We start from the raw sequence: 16,042 nt of genomic DNA on the forward strand, positions 1-16,042 counted from the left end.
TAGCCGCGCATGCTCCGCCAGCGAGACAACACGACGACGGCGCGCATGCCGCTATAGCTACCGTAGAATCGCCGTTGCAATAAATTTTTGACCAACTCCACTCCATCCATCCATCCATCCATCCGTCCACTGACGCAAGTCATCCCGACAGGCAAGATCATTAGACGTGGTCATTTTTACAAAGGGTATACTTTGCAAACATTTAGCGAGAAGGATCGGGGAATCCGAAGGGCTCGGTTTCTTTGTTATAGTAACAATCAAGCGAAATGGTAGAAGCAAGCAGGGAAAGGGGAAAATGAAAGTGGACGAAAAGACAGCTTGCCGTAGCGAGGAGCCGTCACCATGCACATCTGCCGCATTACATGTGCGGCGCTCTACCATTTAAGCTACCGCGGCACCCATTCTAGCATCCAGTTCATTTGGTATTTGCGTGACGCGTATAGAAGATCAACCATAATGATGATGATGATTTATTGGCCTCGCCATCGAAACGGGGCGGTGACAAAGTCACCTAGCCTGCTCGAGCTAATCAGGTACGCTACACATGCTTTTCATTCTAGCATTCTTGTATACGTCTTCTTATTTTTATCTTCCTTAAAACTTCTCTACTTGCACCACTCACTACCTATGCCTGTAATGAATGGTCGTATGAACCTCTTCCCTGCCTTTTTTCTCCACCGATACTCTAAACGTCTCTTGCTTATCTAGACTGCTGACCGGTTGATGCCCTTCCGTCCACGTTAAATCCAGACGCTTCTGGAAGGTGTACGTTACCTGCGGGTCTCACTGGGCGAATACCGTCGCATTTCATCGGGATGTGCTGAGTGGCCCCTGGATCTTTTTGCTGCAGCATTCACATGCCTCGCCTTGTTGAGAATGTTCTTGTCCTTGGGAGTGTAAGCCAGCGCACCTGGCGACCACGGCCTGCTGATGTGAAACATCCTTTTAACCACAGGCGTCACATAGTGCGTTGAACTTAGGAGCAGGCAGCTGACCAACAAAGCCTCGTACACAACCTCACAGCTTATCAATGCTGCCGAAGTCGAGGCCTTCGAAATGCAATGAGCGAGAACAAGAGAATCCGGAGCGCTCGATTTTTTTTTTAATTCGCGACATACACGCAGAAAACTTTGCAAGTGTGTCGACGAAGTTTTGCACTCTATCTGCGCCACACTTGCCTGTTTGCAAACACGCGGTTTGTGTGAAACGCAGAGCGTGTAAATGGAATCTTCGTCGTTAACTGACGGCTCGTGCTGAACACTCGCAGTGCATCAAGCGCGACCCTGACGTGGCCCGGACTCAGGGAGAAAACATGCGCAAGCTGATCATCATCGTGGGCGAGCTGGCCGGCTCGCTGGAACGCATGTGCGAGGTGCCCGTCACCGACTGGGTCGCCATCGCCGACTCCATAATGGGCCGCATGGAGAAGGTACACGCGCGCCTCCTTGGCACCAAAGGGAGATCTCCTCCCTATAGGGACTTGACACTCCCTCGACTTTACTCGGCTGTGGGGAGTTTCACACCAAGAATGATGAACAGAGCAGTTGGACAGCTATTTTCACAGCGTTTACGCTGGAGGGGGACATTTGACACCAAGAAAGGTGCAAATAAGGAAGAAGAAACAAATAATTTATTTGTGGCGATAAAGGTATCGTCGCATCTATGTGTGCAACCTGTGCGAGAAAACTTGGACGTCTTTTGTTTGTATTACTACCTTGCATGCTTAACTTAGACCCCGTAATACCCTCCGGCTATGGGTTTAATCTGTCTTGTATATCGCGTACGTATTTCGTATGAGGAAAACGTAATAAGTAAACCTCGAATCTTGAACAGAGGTTCGGGTTAGGGAAGTCGCAAAGCTCCCCTTACGTAGTTTGCACTCGAGTCTCTTACATCAAGCAAGACGCACACCTGGCTGCATAGGAGACTCGGTGTAGTGTGTTTTAAGTACACGAAAGTGCCAGATGCACGAGTACCACTCTGCCATCTAAAAAAAAGCGCTGGCGAATTCCCGCTTAATTTCGGCCTAAAAGTAGCATGTGGTAGTGAGCTTGGTTTAAATTCCACGTTTTCTAGCATTATATTAAACAGTTTTGTCCACAATAAATACAAAGTGCGATTCCGCTGCAACGGAACCGTGTAGCTATGTGCAACGACTGCGGTGTCCACCGTGTTTTTGCCGCAGCAGGAACAGATGGCGCCACCGTTCCGTTGCAGCATGGGGTGCCTCAATGTGTTCCCTCTACAGAGTGCATCGAGGCACACTGTAGCAGCAACGGAATCAAACTTTTTTTTTTTTTTTTAGCGGCATCGCCATAGACAACACCCAGTTCGGATTTATTACGGACAAGACTGTTAAATAATGCCTGATGAACGTCGTATTGAACGATACTCGCCTCATAATTTTACCTCTTTCAAATTTCAGTGCGACGAAGCAATCGGCTTAGAAGAAAGTGTCTTGCACACCTGACGCTCTAATTATGTGACCCTTAGCAGAAGAGCCGGACAATTTTCCGGTAGTTTACACTGCACTGTTTTTAACATTCAGAAAGTTGAGGAGAAGGCTGCAAAAGAGGCTCAGGGGGAAGAGTATCTATAGTACACAGCGCCCCTTAGGGTGTTTGCAACTATAGGATCGTTTCCACCAAGTAAAGGTACAAAGACGGCTTTGGACGACCGAATGACCGAACTGCACAGCTCTTCGTAGCAACTTTACACCAGGGGGTCTCAATTTTGCACCTTAAAACGTGTACTTTTCTTTCTACCATGGAGACGGTATTTATGAACGTCTCCACTATCGGAGGTCATACGCTGTTAGGAAGACGTCTTTTTTTGTTTTCTTTCTGTTCTTTGTCAATTGATAATTTCTTCAGTTTCGTTTGCTTTTGCCATTTGTAACGTTACGAGTTCGACATCATTGCAGGTCACAAGTGCTCCATAGAAGAAGGCAGAGTAACAACTGTTGGGCAGCGAACTTCTATGTTTTGTTGTCGGTGTAAAGGCAGCTTACGTTTCAATTGTGCCTTTTTGAACTTTCATCACGCGAGACTTTCATTTTTCTCACGGACATTTTTTTTGACATTTTTTTTTTGTAAGCGAAGCCTTTGCACGTATATGTCAGAACCCAGTAAGAATTGGTTGGAACTGCGACGAATTCCAAGCACCCATTAATTCGCTACGTAGCTGTGAATGTCTGGCAATTAATTAAAATTACTCTTTCTTTCGCAACGTGAAATTGTAATACCGTACTTATATCACGACTACTTTGTACTATTAGTCCGTTTCAGCGTATTCATTGGTTTACCGCTCCTGCGCTTTTATCGCACTGTCGATCACGCTTCTCATTGTACCCATTTTGATGGTGACAGTAAAATCGCGGGCAACTTTCCCTGGCAACGAAGGGAAAGCTGTGGAGGCAAAGCGCACCCAAGTAGGAGTGCTCCCACATTCCCATTAGCGCTAGTTTACACTGGAAAAAAGAAAACTGAAACACCTTATTTACCCAATGCCCGACTAAGTGTAAAGTATGACTTAGATTTCTGCATTTCTCTTTCGCTTTTTGGCAGACTAGAAATCGTTGCACGCGGAATCACACGCCAGTTTCTGTTCAAAGAAACCGAACACGCAGTCAGACTTTGCCGTATACACTTTAAAATAAGGTACACTCTTAAAAGTGGATAAGGGTGTAAATCGCTTTATAACTCACACCCTTGCAGCGTATTTTCGTATAAGGGTGTGAGTTAAAGCTATTCTACTCCCTTGTTCAGTTCAAAGGCTGTAACTTGTTTTTAAAGTTAACTATACTTGGCGCAGTGATGCAGGCTCCGCCCCTGTAGCTCTCTTGCCATTGCCACAGAAAGTCGTCCGCGAGAATTTTTTCTTTAAATTACCAGATTATGCGTACTTATCCTCCCCTGTCTAGTATAATGCCCAGCTTCCGTATCCACGAAATGAAACATCGAGTTTCGCCATGACGAAGGTATGCTGGCATACGTATAACAGGCTCTAACCTTGCGCACGCGCTGCGTTGTCTGACTCGTGCAGCTGAACCTGCCCAAGACGCTCCCGTTTGCGACGTACATTCCGAAGATACGCGACTTCGAGAACGTCAGGATGCTCGGCGCCGGCGGCTTTGGGTGAGTTTTGCCTGCATCCATGGGTATGCACATCCAGCGCGATTGAGAGGAAGCGTTACCACGGGACCTCCCGTCTAAAAATACACGGGAATAGAGATGAATCGTTTTGCTCTGTATCCGCAGCACCGAATTTGACGAGGTATGTTACATTGAAACGAAACAGTCAGAATCTATGGTGACCTTACGACAGGGAGCGGGATCTCAGTTTGGCTGTATTAGCAAATTGAGATGTTACAGTGACAAGAAGGCCACTCTTTCGGGGAGGAACCTTGATTAAGCAAGAAGAGGAACGAAAAAATGAAAGGCGAGTGGTGACACCGCCTGAACGTTCCCGCACCAATTCGCCGTGACGTCACATAATTTGATAGCGTCTTCTCGAGCGTATAGATAGCTGATTATTTACCGGCAAAGATGGACTCCACTGGTGTGTAAAAGGACCAAAGACTGGCCTTAGCCATTTCTGAATACCGAGTACAACGAGGGCTCGATACGACAAAACACGCTGTGTACAATCTACTGTCACAATGGCGTTATGCAGGTGCTGGGGTCTTCTTTCGAAAAATTTAAATTTGACATTCGTTTTCTGTTCTAGTAATGACTTATCACCATGAAATTCTCGAAGGTGGAGTTGTAAATGAATACTTTATCAGTATGAAGTGATTAAGTGTTTCTCTTCACTGTACCAAAGCTACGACGCCTATAATTTTTTTTTACTTTTTTTTTATATGTCTTTGCGTGAGCCTCTGCTTTCTGTCAGGGTTCATAGTTAGCCTGGAAGTTTGAATCCGCAAGAAAAGGGGTGAAAAGAGACAGAGTAAGGTTAGTAGTCAACCCATTCATTGTGGAAATGAAAGTTGCAGCCCCTACTATTCATCTGTGATCGCCACATCACGCTTCTCGGCTGTGTGGGTTATCGCTGGCTAGCCTAGCTGACAAGGCTCCACCAGCCACAAAGCTTTTGACGCGATATGGTGTGTGCGTGCGCGTGTGTGGAGAGAGAGGTCATAGGTTTAGTTAACGGTTGCCTCTTACCGTGCCTGCACTTCGCGCTTTCGACGCAGCGCTGTGTACCTGGCGCGGTACAAGCCCGTGGGCTTCGAGGCCTCGCTGAAGCTGGTCAACATGGACCGCTTCTCGCGCCACAAGCAGGCTGCCATGGACAAGGTGGTCGCCTCGGTCATCCGCAACCCGTTCCTCGTCAAGTACTACTCTTGCTACTGCGTCAAGGTGCGCAGTGTGTGTGTATATTCCTCTGGCACGATTAACCCCGCGCAAACTCCCCGGCTTATCGGAGATAACGGCTTCCAGTGAACTTGGTGCGCATGCGCTGCACTCTTGCTGATCTCGTCGGTTAGAAGGCGATGACCGGTCTGCCAGTTGCCGTTCGCGCGGTACTGTTAAAGAATCGTTCGACTGTACGAATCGTGATGCATAAATAGCGAAAGGCGTTTGTCTCACGAAATAAGGTTCGATAACCGTGCTTGCTGCTGCAGTTGTCACCTCAGTGTTGCCTGTAATTCTGGGCGCAAGGTCGCCCCAACAAAGAGCTGGATTTTTGACTCGCAGTGCTTGTTACAGTAGTGTCTGCTTCTTCATCGCCCATTATACAAGGAGGCAATATGCAACGTGTGCGCGTGTATGACCGACAGGAGGCCTACGTGACCATAATGGAGTTCATACCTGGTCTGGACCTGCAGCGTGTGGTGACCAAGGCCGAGTACCTGAAGATTGACGCCGTGCAGATCATCATGGCGCAACTCATCCTCGCCATCGAGCATATGCACCTGCACGGATTCCTCCACAGGGACATCAAGGTTTCCAAGTGAGCGATGCATGACGCGTATACTGCTATATCATAGCGACCGCACGCGCAGTAATAGTGAAACATGACGTTGAAGGGGGAGCCCATAACGACGTTATAACGACGTTGAAGGGGGAGCCAGAATTACTTCGTTATAATCATTATTGCGTGTACTGCACTGTGAATGTCAGGGGAATTTCTCATAGCTTGTTATATTCCGTTTTCTTGCGACGTGGTTTGACTGTATACTTAATTCGTTCAAACGTGGATAGTCATGTCGCACTTGCCGCGACGTTTGTCGACAAATACGCATGTCCGCGGCCTCCCTGCAGTTTAGGTGAATGTAGGTTTAGGTATAGCTCTCTATGTGCACGGTAGTTCCGAAGAAAATGCACTTTACGTTTGCGCAGCAAATCCGTACACCGAGATTTCTTGTGCGTGATTTCTCGCGTGTTAGATTTCTGATGCTTTTAACCGCAGTTTACAGCGTCCCCCCTCACCGGGTTTCGGCATCGAAAACAAAGCGCAGTGCGTGGATTACGCGGTGACGATCGTGTCTCCAAGTTATTACACTGACCTACGTCGAGAAATCATCTGAAAATGCACACAAGTCTGCGCCCCGCCCTGCCTGAGCGAGTCGGAATTGATGCATACTCTTGATCAGCAAGGAAAACGACGGCAACACAGAGGGAGGTCACTTTTAGAACGAGTCACTCGTCCTGCCAGCGAGATGACGTCGCACGCAGGGTGCTTTGCCAGCCTGCTCCCACCCAGTCTCCCATATACAGGAGAAGGCAGGAGTGCAATGCCGCTTGCGGGTGCCAGTCGAAGCAACGGGCAAGAGCCTCTACTGCCGATATCGCTTGCTCGCAGCACCGTCCCACAACATATCGCTATATCTTATGTATATCTCGGCTGCTATTAAACCCTTTTTCTTAATTAATTAAACAGTTTTATGGCAAAACGCTCCCTGGACAGCGCTTTACTGCTTCTATAGTCCATAACGGAAATTTCCGACGTCGTCTGGTGAGGGACCCTTTAAAGGATCATTCCACCAGTCTAAAGAGCGTGCGGAGAAACCTGTAGATCGCAAGTACTCCAGACGCGCTTTTCCTAAAAAAAATTTCTCTATGACGACATTTATTGTGATTAATGTTATTAACTTAATATTTGCCAATATGAACACTAAGTGGTGACCTAAACAGCAACAAGGACCTTGCAGCTTGCAAATACAAAGCTAGGAAACACACAGAGAACAATAATAACGTACGTTTTAGCTGTTAACAGCGAACACGTTGCTATAGCACAGTCGTGGAGGGGGGAACAATCTGATGGCCAATAGCAGTGCAAGGTTGCGAACGCATGACGTATCAACTCACGAAAAGGTGTCATTGAAACTCTTTACAGAGAAGGCAGGAGTTGATGTGTGCGTTGAAGAAAAATCTCTCTATTTCTGTTCAGTGCATGTTAATTGCTTGTATATGTTAAGCTCTCTTAGCTGTTTTCTTTGTGTATACCGACGCATTTTACTCGCTCTTCCTTTCCTGTTTCCTTTGGTGTCTCCACGGCGCACTGTCCGGCAGCATGCTCATAATGCCCGGCGGCAGGGTGAAGGTAATCGACTTCGACACGACCAAGGTCTGCCACGGCCATTGTGAGTGTCCACGTTTGACGTATTCAACGCACCTTCGAATGATAATCGATCATTTATCTTCATTATTCGCGCAGCGAGAGATGTGAAGGAAAGCGATAGAACCGTAAGCGATAGGAAGATCGCCGTGTAGATTGCAGATCGGACGTAGTTAGATGATATTCTAGCCTGCATTAGGAAGTGAGGTTGAGCAGATCATGCCATGCGTAGGAGAGATAATCAGTGACCTTTTAGGGTTGAGACATGAGTGCCAAGGGAAGGGAAGTGCAGTCGAGGGCGACGGAGACTTGGATGGAGCGATAAGCTGCAGGCCTATAGGGCGGTTTTCGGTTGGCTCAGAGCTTTAGTTGAACATCTATCGGAAAGTCATTTGAACGATAGATTGATGAACGATAGAAGTGATAGATTAATGCTCGAGGTGTAGGAGGTCGATGTTATCGCGAACAGAGCTTTAGTGACGGAAAATTGAGGTAAATTCAGGACACGGTTAGAGACTCCCCCAGGACATTCAAGTACTATACCGATGACGAAGGCACTCGTCATTGTAATTCCGTGACTAGTCCTCAACCACTCCTAATAATATCATTGTATTGCATTATAAGACACAATGAAATGTTACTTGTCTAGTTCTGTTTGATCTTCAGAAAGAACTCACCGACGTCACCCGTGACAAACGTTGTCTCCACCGTGCACCGCCCGTGCCTTTCGCGTTTCAGTAGTTCCGTTACCGCGCAGTGCTGCGCTGGTTTTGCTGGCTCGCGAAACTCGCGCAAACTGCAAGTAGCAAAGGATGTCACGCCCATGTGACGTCGCGCGCTTGCGTTCTCGCACAGAAAACCATAGCGCCGTCTGTCGGGCGGTAGTGGCGTATGCAACGTCACCGCTCCCCGCTTGGGGGCGGGCGACTTGAATTGCGCTAAAGGTAGTGGGTCGTTTAGACGCAATTTTTCTCGTAAACTAAGTCTTTTCCTCGCACGAAACAAACGCTGCGAGGTTTCGGGAATGGTATTTTAGCAGTGCACGCCGACTTTAATGTGATTTAGTGTCCTTTGCCTTCAGTGTCCCTCTAACGTCCGCACATTGCCATCCACAGTACAGTGCATCGTAATGCGTTGGGCGACACCCCTACGGCGTTGCGCCACTGCGCAGCAGGTCGCGGGTTCGATCCCGAGGGCGGCGTCTGCATTCCAGTCGGGGTAGAATGCAAAAACTCTCGTGCACCGTGAACGTTGCAAGAACCCCAGGTGGTTGAAATTAACCCGGAGTCCATCACCTACGGCATGCATCATAAAATCAGGTCGTGGTTCTGGCACGTAAAACTCCAGAATCTAATGTAAGGTTTTAACACCCCTATGGACACAGCTCAGAGTTCGGTATATCCAATTGTCCGATGGTTACAACTTGTGACAGTAATTTCTGCATGCCTATAATAATATATAACAACACTTCAACGCTTATATATAACTCTTCATCCTAGTTCGTTATATTCAGTTTCGACTTAGTCTTGAGTTCACCCTTGAGTTTACTGCAACGTAGCTGCATTGCTTACAAGATGAACACGTACGTCCGCTTCTCGCTAATTCACTTTTGGGTCGCGTTACGTTCCATTCAGACCCGGCGGGGGTTGCTCCTCTTTCGGATCACCTTTGCTTACGACTGTACTGCCCGCAATATCGAGCACATCATTACATATGTAGCCCAGCCTTACGGCAGTGTCGTTGTTAGCTTAAAAGGAATACGCTTACACTCGAATTATCTATTGCTGCTTTTGGTGCCTTACGCCTTGTGGCTAATGTTGAAGAAACAATTTGACAACCTTTAGTGGGACACGAGCCTCTATGGACGTTGCGTGAGGTAAGTTTGGTACGCGGCCTGCAGGCTGGGTGGCAGCCGAGATCATTGTATGCCTCTCGTTCCGAAACTGATATCATAGAAAAAGAATTGCTGATATTCTGAAATTTCGTCGGCACGTTTATCCATCTTTATATGCTCCCCATAAGTGAAATGTACGCTTCCCACCATCCCTATAGTGGTTCCCTAAGGATGAGAACTATAGGCTTATGTAGATTCGGTGTCTGTATCAGCTCCTAGGATTGGCACACGTCTGTGCATTTTTTTTTTTTTTTTTTGCCGGGCATCGAATCCGCGACCTCGTGTTCAGCAGCGGAACACTGCGACCAAAAGCGGCTCGGGAGAATTGTGAGAACACTTGACAGCGTATATGCCAGCGCGTAAAAACGCGCTCCGCGCGCTTCTCCCGCTGCACCGCAGTTTCCAAGCGCGTCCTGAGGCACTACTTCAAGAGGACGGCGTTCGAATTCAACGACAGCGAGTCGGCCGGGACCATACCTTACATGGCGCCGGAGATACTCAAGAGGCGACCGTACGGTACGATCGCGACCATGAAGTCCTTCACTCGGTGGACGGTTGACTGTAAATACACCGCTATTCACTTGTAAGGATGCGAATTATTTTTGACAGTGTTGGTAGCTCTCTAAGCGTTCGAAAGAGTGAGATGGTAGTACCCGAACAAGGCAGCCACGCTAACGTCAGTGCACCACATTATTACGCGCACATTGTCTTGCTTTCTTTTTTTCCACGGTGACCGTTTTTCACCGGGTTATCGGTGCTTTCTGGTTGTTGCTCGGCGTTAGACACGCCTGTCGTACTGTTATGCACCTTGTCACGTTTCTCGTTTTATGCAGCTTCTCGACCTGCTAGTACGCCGAGATGGCGGCCACGATGACGTCACTGCAAACTGTCTATACACGCAAGGAAGCCGTGGTATAGCAAAACGGGAGGAACGCGACGCATGCGCAGAAAATATAGACACCTCCGCGAAAGCTTATCAGGAGGCGATAGTGTCCGCGGAATCTGAAAACGTCGAAGTGCGCATGTTCCGCGTGGCCATAGGCATGTTCGATCCGTAACACTCGCCACCGTATTCCAGAACATTCCTCCGCGCAACGTATACCATTTCGACTCTATGACGATTCCTATCGGCATTCCCTTTGGAATGGTGCAGCGAAAAATATGATCACCTATAGACTTGCTTGAGCTAATAAGGTTTTACGTGTATTGCAGTCTAGGATTTCGCTTTTTCTCCTTTTCTTCACCAAAACCTCTATATATCGTACAGTTACATATGCCTGTAATGACCCTGGTTCTATCGATCTCTCACGCTGCATTTTTTGCCCCCACCAATATTCGAAATGCTTCTCGCTTATCTCGCGACCGCCAACCAGTTAACGCTTCCATCCGCGTTGAATCCGAGTGCTTCGGGGAGGCTATAAATGAAAGCGTCGCAGCGCCCTCTGGCCGGTGCAACTGGTCCCGTGGCGTTGACAAACGCCTGCTCTGAGTAAAAAGGGATCAGGACCACTTACTTACTTTACTTTTACTTTACTTACTTCTTAACTTACTTACTTACTTACTTACCTACTGCATGGCGTTCACACACGATATATCGCGTCGGCCAACCTGCGGATGCGCACGCTGCAGGCCGCTCGGTCGACTGGTGGTCGTCGGGCATCGTCATGTACAAACTGATGACGGGCAAGGTGCCGTTCCGGGGCAAGACGAAGCAGATGCTGCGCGAGCGCATCATCACGGCGCCGCTCAAGTGGCCCCGCGCCACGGACACGCACGGCCACTCGGCCACCACGCCGGCCAAGGACATGACGTACCGCATGCTGCGTAAGAACCCCGGCGAGCGGCTCGGGTCGCGCATCTACTCCGACCTCAAGACGCACTCCTTCTTCGACGGCTTCAACTGGAAGCAGCTGTACACCAAGAAGGATCTCGTCGACATACCTGCAATCAAGGTATATGCGAGGAAGTTACGTTAATGGCGAGTGGCATTCAAACCGTGAACACCTCGTTAATACGTTCCCGCTTAATAAGTAATCCCGGTTTAAACATATCGTCGCGACGAATCGCCTACGCTGTCGCTATTGAACTGTACCGCTTAAGCCGTATACTCACTTACCGCATGCCAAACGGTTAGTGCGAAGTATCTGTTTCATTTTTTCGGCGCGTACAAGCCCGGAATGGGGGAAGTGTCGTGCGGCAAGACTGTAGATATTGAAATTGCGCCGCACATATTGCGCAAATTGCAAATTGCGCCGCACCGATAGTGACGTCAAACCACGGTGATCATCACGTGTCGTGGAAGTGAGCGATGGCCCTTCCGTTTCCGACGCGGCGCGTGCGTTTATACCGTCACGAGAACCATTTATAGATAAGCTTCATAGATAAGCTTAGACAAGTTTAAGCTTTATAAACGGTGGTCACGAGGGCGTTCGCAGAGAAGTGGGGTCTTATGGAGACACTGACGGAGACACAATGATGTGCGGCTATAGATAGACTTACCGGGCGAGAAAAGACGACGACGACGGTATCCTCAAACTCAGAAAAGGTTCCGAATGCACCAATGCATTTTGTCGGACACTTCGAAAATTGATATCTTGAAACTCGTGCAGTCCGGAGACCTCGTTTGAAGTGGATACGCCTTGCGAACTCACTAGATAGAATTTTTGGATCAAAATATGAGTCGTAAATTAATTTAAAGGGTAATTATGCGATAATTATTAAATTAAGCATTTCGATTTCTCGTAGAAGTAATGGTCGCCTCATCGAATAATTTAGACCGAGGATTAGAATTGCGCAATCTGCCACAGGCAATTTTTTTTTAATTGGTGCAGCTAGAAAAGCACAAATATAAGAGACTGGCAGATTAATTGTATCCGATACGGTACTTGTTGCTTGTATTTAGGACACTTCGTCACTTCGTTAATTTCTCATGATAGCTCGACTGTAGGGACCGCTGAAAGTCCACAACAGGTGGCTCGCAAATTTCTCTACTCCAGCCTGCAAACACATCTCGCTCCTATCGATTTTCTTCTATTATAAGACGTGAATAAGAATTAACGCGTAAGAATTATACCAGTTTCTCACCGTGGGCGACTGCCAAAAAATGTGCGTCAGGATGGGTGGATGGAAGGTGGGAGCGTCCCCTTTGAAACGGGGCGGTGGGTTGCACCACCAAGCTCCTGCTACTATACTGCCTAATGTCCTACCTAGGTAAAACAATAAAAAAGCAGAAAACGCTATGAACTCCCACAACCAAATTTTCTGATCCCCTATTGCGAACTGTGCTTCTGTACGCCTGCGCTTTTTGTCGTTTTCCTACATCCACCAATCCTCCAATCGCCTCTTACTTCTTGAGGCAGCTCCTTGAGACGCAGCGCCCTCTCGCAGCAAGTGCAGGAAGAGGACAAGAAGAAGGCCGGCGACAACGCCGACGACGACGACGAGCGGCGCCACCAGCAGATCGACGACATGACAGACATCTTGCCCGAGATGCAGAAGCCGCTGCTGTGCTACGCGTCCAAGAGCTTCCGAAAGTTGATGCTCGCGGTGCGTGTATACATAAGACCCTTTCGCTGTTTAGAAACGCATGCGCCCTGGACGGCTTCCGGTTTTGCCCGCTGCATGACGTAGCCCGCTTAAACAAGACAGGCAACGGCGAGTAGCAAGGGTGCGTTAAAACACGTCCGCAGATTTTCGGCACTTTTCCTCTATACATAACACGGAGGAAGGAAACTCAGGAGAGGCCCTGACGTCACTCTTGTGAAGCGAAAGTGAAGCCGGAAGTTGGCGTTGCTCATTGCGTTGCTCCGCCTATCGGGCCAGCTCTCCTGTCTTGTTTACATTTCTCGCGAAACCACGCCGCGCTGCGCGCAACCGTGCTGCTCGGACCCGCGCGATCCGCAGCAATACTAAACAATCGTTAGCACGTTAGCATGATTCCGCCAAAGAGGACAAAATTTCCCGCGGATATTCCTTCGTCCGTTGCCATTGCCGTGGCGCGGTACATTGCGTACAGCGTCGCATGCGCGTTCATTTCACGAACTTTAGTTCCTCCTGTCCCACCTGGCCACATCAACATCCGGTAGAGCATGGTCTAGATAACGCAGCGCAACAAAACACGGAGACCAACGCAAACCTGCCCGCACGACGCCTTTGCCACGGTACAAAACCTACGGAGCAACACGTGTGAGCGCACAGAACAATAACAAAGCCGCCATTGTGGCCCGAAAGGCGGGGCCACTAAAGCAAAGAAATAAAAAAAAACAGCAAAACAAAGGAGAACTTACTGCGTCATTTCCTTCACACTTTTCTCCTAGCGCGCGGTGGGGGTAGGGCCTCTCCTCAGTTTCCTTCCTCCATGGTACATAACGACAATTTTTGTGGGTCAAGATTGCCGTGAGTCAAGACTGCCGTGAGTTATAGGAAAATTTAAGCTGTTCGTCTTGAGGCATTATGCGCCTTTCTTTTCTCCGGAAAGGTAAAATTACTTTCCGTACATCGAAACAACTTCACTTTTTTTTTCAGCGTAACAGAGTAAGAAGGCACGTAACCAGAAGTTTCTTGAGACCGCAAGCTCTCTGCTGTTATCGCGCGTAGACAAGGGGCTCTCTTCTGAACATTTCGCCATTTTCTTCGAGGCGTGACGTAGGCTGGTGTTCCAATATTCGCCGCAGACGGCGAAGTAGACGACTGAGCGGACAGCGGGCATCTTAAGCTTCGCGAAGACGGCATCGAAGTCAAAAACGACGCAGGCTACTTTCATCCCCAAACAAGATGGAGGCTGAGCAGGACGCTTGGAATTTCGACGGGAAGCCAGATGGTCTTCGCACAACAAAACGCAGACACGCTTTCCCATGCCCTCTAAAAGGCAAATAACCAGGTCTGGTCATGTTAAGCTGGCACGCGCAATGCATACGACGCGCTAACGATCGTGTCTGCTGAGTATCACATCCTTAAATTTCGCAGAGGAAGCTCTAGCTCGAGTGCTCCTATCTAAATACATGTAAAAGAAGAATTCGTTTTTCTCAGAAACCACTGCACCAAATTTGACGAGGTTTGTTGCATTTAAAAGAAAAACTTAAAATCTAGTGAGTGTTGGTTTTGAATTTCCGAGTTGGTAGGTCGTGAATCTTTCATTAAAACTTGGCAAATATTGAAAATTTTCAAAAAACGGAACTATCAAGTTTACAACTCTGTAACTCTTTAACGAAAAATGATAATACAATTCTGTGAAATGCATCTAATAGTAAATACAAACTGGACAAAATTGATATAAAAAGTTAATAACATGGAAATACAGCTTTTGCAGAACCATGGTAAACAACGTAAAAAATTAACGTAAGATGTAAAATGACATATCGAATTTGTTCGCTTTCAATGATCTAATGGATGCCGTCCACAGAACCGCGATATCTGTTCTTGATGTACAGCTATGAATTTTTAAACTTCGTGCTTCTCTTCTCAAACTTCCGGATTCTTGAAAATTCTTGTAACGAAATTCAAGCTCTTAATCGAAATTCCGCTTACAACGGTCACTAGAATTTAACTTTCTCTCTCAAATGCAACAAATTTCATTAAAATCGGTCCTGGGGTTATCTCAGAAAAACGTTTTTGCGTTTTTACATGCATTTGAATAGGCCGCGTCGGAGTTGGGCCCGAGCTAAAGCTTCCGCTTAAGCTTCAAACCAAATGCCGTTGACCCTTCTCTTCGGAGACGCCGTGCTCACCGCCGGAAAGTCGCCGTCAGTCGCACAAGTGCGCCTATATACATGGCAGTGCTGTGACGTCACTCAGTGGCTCGTGAGTTCGAGAATTATTCAAGGCGACATCAGTTATTTGTTTGATCTGTTACTTCAATAGGCGAATTAATATTTAGAGAAATAATAAAACATACAAACCGAATGTCTGCGTGTTTTTGCTTCGTAGCGTAGCGACAGAGATGTAGTAATACTTCCATATCGTCTGCTTGTTCCCACGCCGTGCAGTCGCGCGCGCAGAAATCGAAAACACGCTGTCTGCTACTGTGTTCCGGCGCCGCGATCATGTTTTCATCCTCTCGCGTCTGCCTCGGTGCTTGTGATTGTGGCACTGACTAAATACCACTAATCGGGTGTTCTCGTGCAGAGCGCGCAAGACCGTCACCGGAAGTGCTCCACTTAGCAGAAACGCGCGCGTGAGAGAGAGAGAGAGAGAGAGAAAAAAAAAAGAAAGGAGGCGGGTAACGCGACGCGTTCGTCACGCGATCCTCCGACTCCGGTATGGGAGAACGCAGGGAAGGAATTTCGCTTGCGGAGCTAGGCTAGACGGCGCAAGTGGAGTGGTGGCAGCAATGCTCGATTGCCTCGTGAAATAATGGGCTTGTGGCACTTCATATATGTCTATCTTTGCTATAATGAATTTGAAAAGAATTCTTGCGGTAGAACATTAAGGACATTAAGGGCACGTAACAACTTCCAACGCTTAACTAAAATTTTCACTTGGCCTGATGAAGGGGCCCTTTAATGTAAATCACATGGTGTCTTTCATGGGTTCCCGGGCGCAGACTTAAAATACAGAACTAATGTGTGGAAAACACGGGGAAGG

General features: G+C 47.9%; 1 protein-coding gene and 1 long non-coding RNA gene across 6 annotated transcripts in view; one reads left to right on the forward strand and one right to left on the reverse strand.

Annotated features, from left to right (window-relative positions):
- LOC140214101 (uncharacterized) overlaps positions 1–16,042 on the reverse strand; it is a 53,037-nt gene that overhangs the window by 10,647 nt on the left and 26,348 nt on the right. The gene's annotated exons all lie outside the window — the stretch shown is intronic.
- The window catches only part of LOC126539228 (microtubule-associated serine/threonine-protein kinase 3-like), a 34,081-nt gene that overhangs the window by 7,721 nt on the left and 10,318 nt on the right, over positions 1–16,042 (forward strand). For 4 of the 5 annotated variants that reach the window (XM_055075275.2, XM_055075273.2, XM_055075270.2 and 1 more), the window contains exons 4-11: positions 1,268–1,429; positions 4,045–4,136; positions 5,198–5,363; positions 5,786–5,958; positions 7,521–7,591; positions 9,860–9,976; positions 11,090–11,412; positions 12,848–13,006. In XM_055075275.2, coding sequence (XP_054931250.1) covers positions 1,268–1,429; positions 4,045–4,136; positions 5,198–5,363; positions 5,786–5,958; positions 7,521–7,591; positions 9,860–9,976; positions 11,090–11,412; positions 12,848–13,006 — 1,263 coding nt within the window. The remainder of the gene's footprint in view (positions 1–1,267; positions 1,430–4,044; positions 4,137–5,197; positions 5,364–5,785; positions 5,959–7,520; positions 7,592–9,859; positions 9,977–11,089; positions 11,413–12,847; positions 13,007–16,042) is intronic. The other variant, XM_055075271.2, reaches the window with a different exon arrangement.

The sequence above is a fragment of the Dermacentor andersoni genome, chromosome 11 (genome assembly GCF_023375885.2).
Source record: "Dermacentor andersoni chromosome 11, qqDerAnde1_hic_scaffold, whole genome shotgun sequence".
Taxonomy (NCBI): Eukaryota; Metazoa; Arthropoda; class Arachnida; order Ixodida; family Ixodidae; genus Dermacentor; species Dermacentor andersoni.